The 8783-nt window shown below is 39.3% G+C and overlaps 1 protein-coding gene across 1 annotated transcript in view; it reads right to left on the minus strand.

Annotated features, from left to right (window-relative positions):
- Positions 1–311: 311 nt before the first annotated feature.
- The window catches only part of LOC118478408 (S-crystallin SL11-like), a 10349-nt gene continuing 1877 nt past the window's right edge, over positions 312–8783 (minus strand). Inside the window, exons 2-6 of the mRNA XM_035971955.1 lie at positions 7398–7590; positions 5656–5748; positions 4973–5088; positions 3825–3929; positions 312–903 (exon numbers count right to left, since the gene is read on the minus strand). Of these exons, the coding sequence (XP_035827848.1) occupies positions 712–903; positions 3825–3929; positions 4973–5088; positions 5656–5748; positions 7398–7539 (648 nt within the window). The 5' untranslated portion in view covers positions 7540–7590 and the 3' untranslated portion in view covers positions 312–711. The remainder of the gene's footprint in view (positions 904–3824; positions 3930–4972; positions 5089–5655; positions 5749–7397; positions 7591–8783) is intronic.

An 8783-nucleotide genomic window follows, 5' to 3' on the forward strand; every position in this document is an offset into this window, starting at 1 on the left:
AGGCGCTATTCCTATTCTTCTTCTGGAAAAAACGAAAGAGAGCTTCAAAACAGACTGCAGGGCCATCTGAAGCAAAGAGCGGACTTCCGGCGGACACTTTTTTGGCTGAATGGATCATCTTGTAGTGTACTATCTTTGCTGAGGTTCGGACCTCCCGAACCCGCAACCTCACGATTACGATTCCGGTAGCCTTATCACAAGAACGTCGATGCCACAAGGAAAACAAAACAAACACACCCAAAAGCACTAACTGACAAATGCATCATAGCAGAAAAGACAGAGGGTTAATAATACTAAAACTGTCAAGGAATAGTGATAGGCTGTTTATTTATAATTGACCTTTTTACGTTAAACACATTCAAAGCACTACGGATTTGCTAATAATACAATTTCAGTATTTAAAAAAAAGGACAACAAAGCATTGGCAAAATTAGTTGAAAAGGTCAAATTCCCACCACTTTCCCTTTCCTTGTTTGCTTCAGGGATCTTTCTCGAAAAGGTCAATCAAACTAACGGCGTGCAATATTACTGAGAAATATGTCCTAGATCTAGAACAGAAGTGAACGAAGCAGCATAGAAGTCACGATGAGTACCAAATGGTCAATATGTGAACAAAACGTTTTGTTTGGTTTTCACACGTCTATGGTTGGTCGTGGCAGGGTGTCACCGCCTCATGTGGCGGTCAGTTGATCCCCTAGCTCCCAGCGCCCTCTACACGAGTAGCTGATCGCCCCATTCCTTTTTGCTGCTGTAGGGTCGGGTTGCCATATACCCCTTGATTTTCTCATTCGCTGCTACCTTTTCCAACAAGGCTTTGCACAATGGGAATTCGTCAATTGGTCCCAGAAAGGGTTTCATCCAACCAGTGACAACGTCAAAGATAGCGATGTCAGCCAGACTGATCTGTGGACGGAATGGCAGTAAAGAATACTGGGATAGAGAAAGGAGTTTTAATTTTAGTAAGAGTTTTACTGTACATGCAACGGAAATAGGTCGTATAAGTGCCTAAGATTGGAGATATTGCTTGAGAGCTAAAAAAAATCATTAGGCGTTTTTACACTCCTATCGACATCATTTAGATGGCGCACTTCCAACCGTGACTTTCAGGGCCAACCCAGGCTGAGAGGGATACAAAATCCTAACAGAAAGACCGATATACTCCATAAAAGTTTTCTCCTCACTCGGGAATCAAATTGGGGCCTCTTGCGAGTGACAGCAAAGCGCCTAACCACTACACCACAGACTCAGGTTTACAAGAGACAAAGAAAGAAGAGATGTAAGAACGATACATATTTGATAGAAACTAAGGAGTAAATCCCATCAGAGCACCCGACAAACACCCACATAGAGAAAGGAAAGGTATTGACTATGCAAGCAAAGAGGAAAAATGTGTGTGCCCATAAACATGAAAAAAATGCGTGTGCATGTAGGTGTGTGGGCACGTAGGCCCTATATAATGAACTAGCTGGGCCCCCCTTTCGATGAAAGGAATGATCAGAGCATTAACATCAACTGAAAGTCATTGGCCTGCTATATTATTTGACACTCAACTGGGATGGAGCAATAAATCTTGAGAGAAAAGTGACACATGTGTTTCCAAGTTGTCAAATATATACTAGATGTATACATTGATTCTCTATTCCGCTTTCGTGGTTGTACACTCCAGAATTTCAAAGGTGTGGAAACGGTGCGCACGGCTATTGAACGGAAGTCTCACTTGTTTACAATGGCGTCTTAGAAGACAGATTTCCCCAAGATTAGATCTAAACGAAACTAATGAAAACTGAAAAAATTAAACTACAGTGACTTCAGGCTCCTCAATAGAACTGTGCACTTTAAAATAATTATGAACCACCATTAACTAATTGTTAAATTCGAAAGTTAAGTGGTTCCGAAGTTTTAGGCGGCCAAAGTGACGAACTTTCACAAATATTATAATATGTATAGATAATAATAATAATAATAATATATAACATTTATAGAGCGCATTTCCAAAAAAAGTAGCTCAATGCGCTTTACATTGGAATACCCATTTTTCAAAAACCTTTCTTACTACTTCCTTTCTTCTCAAGCAATATACATTAATGCACACACACACACACACACACACACACACACACACACACACACACACACACAGAGACTATTTTCATCCAGACATAGGAAAAGAACAAATATAATGAAAGATAACGTTAAAAGCTTATGAAGGATAGGCCTGTAGGAACAGAAAATGTTTAAGATGTCTTTTGAAGCTATCAAGTGTTCTTATTTGTCTTAGTTTCATGGGTAATCTGTTCCACATAAATGGACCAAGATATGAGAAAGATCTCTCTCCATATGATTTGTATGATTTTACAGGTGTCACAAGTAGGGTGTTATCGTTCGATGATCTTAGGTTTCTCCCTGGTTTATATATACTGATAAGTTCTTGTAGATAAAAAGGAGCAGTTTTATTTACACATTTGAAACACATGACGCAGATTTTAAATATTATTCGTTCTTTTACAGGGAGCCAATGCAGTTCTTTTAATAATGGAGTGACATGGTCTCGTTTTTTAGATCTTGTTATCAGTCTAGCGGCATTGTTTTGAATTACTTGTAAACGATTCAAGTATTTGTTGTTCAGACCTGCTAGGAGTGAGTTACAATAGTCTAATCTAGATAGGATAAGAGATGTTACCAGTGTTTTTGTGGTCTCTTCGCTTAAGTACTTTCGAACTAGGCCTATCCTTCTCAGCTGAAAATAAAGGGATTTGGACAGAGATCCTACAAACGAGCCCATTGATAAGTGGTGGTCAATATATACACCGAGATTCCTGACAACTTCTTTACTAGATGTCATATGCCCATATAAATCAAAGTTGACACTTTCCAGATCTTTATTTAATCGTGGATTTTTTATAAGAATGATGTCTGTCTTTTCTTCGTTTAGTTTCAATTTGTTTACTGTCATCCACTTTTTGATTTCATAAAAACATTGTTTAGTGATGGAAATCATGTTTGGTAGATCTTGAATGGTGCCATTAACATACATTTGGGAATCATCGGCATAAAAATGATAATTCAATCCATGATTTTGTAAAATGCTTGCTAAGGGCTGTGTATATAGTGTAAAGAGCACTGGTCCAAGAACGGACCCCTGTGGAACTCCATAATCGAGCCTGACCTGCTTTGAAAAGCTATTTTTAATTTGCACTGACTGAACTCTTTCTAGTAAATATGACTTAAACGTCTGTGTGTCTGTATCTCTCTCTCTCTCTCTCTCTCTCTCTCTCTCTCTCTCTCTCTCTCTCTCTCTCTCTCTCTCTCTCTCTTTGTGTGTACGAGTGTGTACGCGTGTGTGTGTATGTATGTGTGTGTGTGTGTGTGTGAGAGAGAGAGAGAGAGAAAGAGAGAGAGAGAAAGAGAGAGAGAGAGAGAGAGAGAGAGAGAGAGAGAGAGAGAGAGAGAGAGAGAGAGAGTATGTGTGTTCAGGCAGAGATACAGACAGACAGAGACAGAAAGTCAGTCAAAAACTGAAAGAGAGATGGAGACAGAGATCGAGGGTAGGCTTATCACTGATTGATTGTAAATGTCTGCAGCCAGCCAGACATTCTCAATAAATTTGACTTTTCCACTTTTGCGGACGCCTTTAAACTCTTTTTTTTTAGCGAATAGCTTAATTGTTTCTATTGGCAGTTCAAGGGTCCTTTTAACGGCCATAGCAACCTTCGTTCCATCTCATTATTCTATATGAAGGCTTTATTATAGTGCTTTCAGAAAACAGTTCTTGTCAACATAAATAAAACATGTAGAACAGTTTTATATTATTATACTAAGCATACCTGATTTCCAGCAACGTAACCTGTTCCAGTCTTTTTCAGAATCTGTTCGAATCCTCCAAAGTACAGACGTGTGGATTTATCCTGACAGTCTTTAAGACACTGGGCCTGTTGGTTTTATAAAAAATAAATACCATGTGACTGCTCTAACGAAACCCACAACTTGAGTACAATAATTCATTATCATTACCTAAGATCTGTCATGGACCTGTTTGCTCTCGCTTAAGCTCATGCTGGACCAACACGTTTTGTTTTCTTTCTGATACTTTACCAGAATTCGGGGAGAGTGTGAAATGGTGCGAGGAAGGCCATATTTATTCGGTGTATGTATTGTGTAATTGGGGGGGGGGGATTATACATTATACCAGTTTTCAGTTCGACTGACCGAATGATCCTATGAGGTTTATTCTTTCCTCTTTTGTGAAATCAGATATGGCGTCGTTTACTGAACACTTGACCCCATTGACGTTCGAAGTGCATTAACCCCAAACTTTGGTTGCCCTGAGCTGTCAGTCAGAGTGTGTGACCCAGAGGCTGTCCATGAAGTACAAGGCTGCTTTTTCGAGGTAAAAGTTGATGTACGTGCCTCTGGCAAATCTCAAAAAAAATATTATTGCTTTTTACGCCCCATTGACACAATTTAGATCATTTAGGAGGCTGGCTCCCAAACCTGCCTGTCAGGGCCAACCTGGGAAGAGAGGGATACAACATCCCAGCAGAAATAATAGACTTGCATTATGGTATCCAAGAATGTGCATTCTCGCGTTATTCCGGTTCACTACGGAGAGCACCATTTGACTCTATTTGGTGCCAAATGAAGGGTAAGAGAGGAGAGGTTGCGCACGCACTCAACCACAGCTAGACTGGTGTTTATTGCTCTTCATTTGAGCGCCCATTGTGTTTTTGTGGAGAGCAAAGAGCTGCGGTCATGACAATGCCCAGTCTAGGACAATAACTCAAGTCTAAGGTGAAGACCGTGTGAAACCTGGAAAAAAATCACAGAAATTGAAGTGTAGAAAAGTGAAAAGACATGGAATAACATCAAGAGGGTAGCCCAGGATAGAGAAAGGTGGAAAGTGTTTGTCCGTGGCCTATACCCTGGCGCAGGGAGAGAAAGGCAATGATGATGATGATGTTGGAGTAGAGCTTACCCTTTTCTCTTTATCTGGCTCTTTATACACCACTATCGATACTTCTATGAAGTCATGGATGAGGTTTAGAACCTGGTCTATCAATAGGCCGTCTCTGTTAGTCTTCCCGTAGAAACCTTTAAAGAAAAGCAAACAAAAATTGTATACACATTATTCGTCTTATGTCATGAGTGTGTGGCGTGTGGGTTATGCGGACTTCTTATAATATTATGTGACACAAAAATATTGATGCAAATCTTCTGTTAAAATGAAACAACAGGCGGGAATTGTTTATCTATTAATTTACCCATAACCATGCTAGTTTGGGAAATGCTGCCACATTTAGTTCTTTGTCTCTAGTAAACGTTTTTCTAGGATTTCCACCAACATATATTTGGCTCAAATCTAACAGTGATGGGCTTTGAATTCTGTGGCTTCTGAAATAAGCTTACTCTGTGAAAAAAGGCGCTAAACCTACATAATTTTTTGCCCATTACTTCTATTATTATCATTAAAAACAAATACACAAACAAACCAGGAACAACTAGAGGAAAGAAACAGAACGGGCAAACAAACGGAAAACTAACATTACAAACATCTGCGAATATTATAATATGTTACAAGAGACAATGAAATTAGAAAACTTGCACTCAGTTCTCTTACCAAACATAAAAATATTATAATTACACGTATTTATTTCTTACCAAATTCACGGGCAAAATATATAGCAATGGCCATGGACTGTGCATGTACCTCTCCGTCTATTTCCACCCATGGTGTTGTGCCAAAGGGAGCCTCTGGCGTATAGAATTTAAAAAGTACCGGTACAAGATACATGGTTTATTATTAGCATTATGAAGATTAGTTTTGCGAAGAAAATAGCAGAATCTTGGAAATTTATTTTGTGATGGAGACCAGTTAGATTAGTTTACTAAGAGTTTTACGGCGCTCGCAACTGCGCAATGTCATATGAGGGTGCGGTACACAAGTTGGTTGCAGTCGCTGTAACAGTTCATAGCACGGCTTGGCTTAGGTCAATGATCAGATTAAAATGTAAAAAAAAATTGTGATGAAATAACGATCTAAAAATGACAATTTCCTTAAAATTAAAACAACCTTATTTACAATTTACTGTAAAGGCCAATGGCTTTCCGAAAATAGAGAATTCTGCTAGGATCGACAACAGAGAACAGATCTTGCATTTAAAAAAAATTAAAATACCTCCCTCGGGTCTCTCCGAAGTCTGGGCATTCTGTTAAGATCTGATTAATGGTGAAATCTGTGTCGCACCCGGCACAGAACGCTTTCTCATCTCCCAGAAGGTGGTATTAAAATTTGTGTGTCAGGGAGGTGTGTCCGAAGCGTAATCGAGTAAAAATGACTTCGTCTCTTCTGGAGAGGCCAGAAGATTTTCGTGGACCCAGTTTAGACATGATGTTGTGGAGACCAGGGGCCGTTAACTATTATGCTTAAAGAATGCGAACGAGTTATGTGCTTCCAAATCCTAAGATGTGGCGATAAGTCTTCTTTTTTCAATTAAAAAAGAGCGCAATCGGATGAAAAAGGCCAAGACGCAAACCGAACGTATATTGGAGATGGTGTGCCGAAAGTTCCTTTTTACGAAGAGAGAGAGAGAGAGAGAGAGAGAGAGAGAGAGAGAGAGAGAGAGAGAGAGAGGGAGACAGACAGACAGACAGACAGAGAGAGAGAGAGAGAGAGAGAGAGAAATATAGATAGATAAAAATAGAGAGAGAGAGAGAGAGAGAGAGAGAGAGAGAGAGAGAGAGAGAGAGAGAGAGAGGGAGAGAGAGAAAAATATAGATAGATAAAAAAAGAGAGAGAGAGAGAGAGAGAGAGAGAGAGAGAGAGAGAGAGAGAAGGGGAGAGGGAGAAAAAGAGAGAGAGAAAGTGTGTGTGTGTGAGAGAGAGAGAGAGAGAGAAAGAGAGAAAGAGAGAGAGAAAGAGAGAGAGAGAGAGAGAGAGAGAGAGAGAGAGAGAGGGAGAGAGAGAGAGAGAGAGAGAGAGAAAGAGAGAGAAGGGTTCCCACAAATATTTTGAAAGAAGTTTGCACTCATTTCATGTAATATTGATACTTATTTCATTATTTTACAAATAACTCAAATGATGAGAATTCCATAAGGTTCTAATACATAATTTTTGAAGAAAATTGACCAAAAGCATCTAATTAAACAACAACAACAACAACAACAACAACAACAACAACAACAACAACAACAACAACAACAACAGCAACAGCAACCACACACACACACACACACACACACACACACACACACACACACACACACACACACACACACACACACACACACACACACACACACACACACACACACACACACACACACACACACACACACACACACACACATACACACAAACACACGCACAGTTCAACAATAACATTATCCATGGTACGACGTACTTTCTTTAAAAGACTTTGGCCAGTCTTCAAACGAAAATCTGATGTTCTCTATTTGTTTTCCTGCAACAGCAAACAGCATTCTAATCATTTCGGCACGTCCCATCATGTCGAAATAGTAGATTTTAACGTTAGGGCTGGACATGATGCTGGCTGATTGAAGGCTTTCCAAGAACAGTGGGCTAGATGGTGCCAACTGCAAATATAAATAAAAAGATGTCCAAGTTTTTAAGAATAAGAAACTGATTTACAACAGCTTGCTATGAGGCCTTAAGAGCCTCAGAATGTTTTGAAAACAACAGTGTAAAACGTTTCCCTTTTATTGGGTTCGGGGGTTCGAGCCTCAGCTCAGTCCGATGTTGTGTCCTTGGGAAAGACACTATACGGACTTCCCATTTGGCTCGGTCCTTTCGAAGATGGACGTTAAACTTGGAGGACCCGCCTCTTAAAGAACCTAATAGTGTTGATATGGGTGTTAAACCTAAGCCAATTCCCAATTTTCCCTTTTATTAGAACCTTATACCTGGGTGTAGCAATAACCTGTGAGAGTAACTGTAAGTTTGACGATACCACTCCTGAAAAGGATCACTGGCTCTTCATCTACCTCTCACTTGTTAAACTCTGCCAAGTCATGCTGGTCTATTTTTAAAAATCTTGTCTTTAGGTAAATAGAGGAAGCCTCTAAAGATTTTAATTTTTGCTACTCTGAAAACGTTAGCCTTGCAGACGTATTCCCCGAGGAGTGTGCACAACAAAACTGAATATAAAGAAGCAGTTGACTCTACCAGTCCTGTGTTTAAAGAGCCTAACATAAAGCTTCATAATATAATCACATTTTCACTTATTCTGATGAATTTTAAAAAACTTTTAGAGAGACTATATTCATCATCGATCACGCCTGTCTCTACAGGCGTCATGATTATCGGAGAACCACAAAATTTAATTGTTTACTGTGTGTGTCATCAGTATCTAAAATTTGTTTTGAAAAAGTTTCCTTTTTTTCCAGTCTCATACTTTCTTTCGCCTTATAGACTTCTTTCGTCAAAGAAAGTAAATGTGGTCCAAAAAAGGTCTGTGTTGACAAAAGTTTGAACTTTACTTTGATACAACATACAAACACCTGTGACTTATAAAGATTCATTTCTTTGGAAATAGATCAATTATATTAATTTAAAAAATCGTGCACATCCTAGAAAAAGCGCACATAACATGGTGATGCAGTTGTTGGGAATGAGCACCTTGAAAGCAGCACGATGTGAAAAGGAGCATCCGAACAGTTTTCCAAAATTCAATGATCTCAACACATCCACTTTGCAGAATGTTTTGCTGTGATAAAGATAATAATATTATAATATAATACACTGCATACACACACACACGCGCACGCGC

Source organism: Aplysia californica, unplaced genomic scaffold (assembly GCF_000002075.1).
Source record: "Aplysia californica isolate F4 #8 unplaced genomic scaffold, AplCal3.0 scaffold00546, whole genome shotgun sequence".
Taxonomy (NCBI): domain Eukaryota; kingdom Metazoa; phylum Mollusca; class Gastropoda; order Aplysiida; family Aplysiidae; genus Aplysia; species Aplysia californica.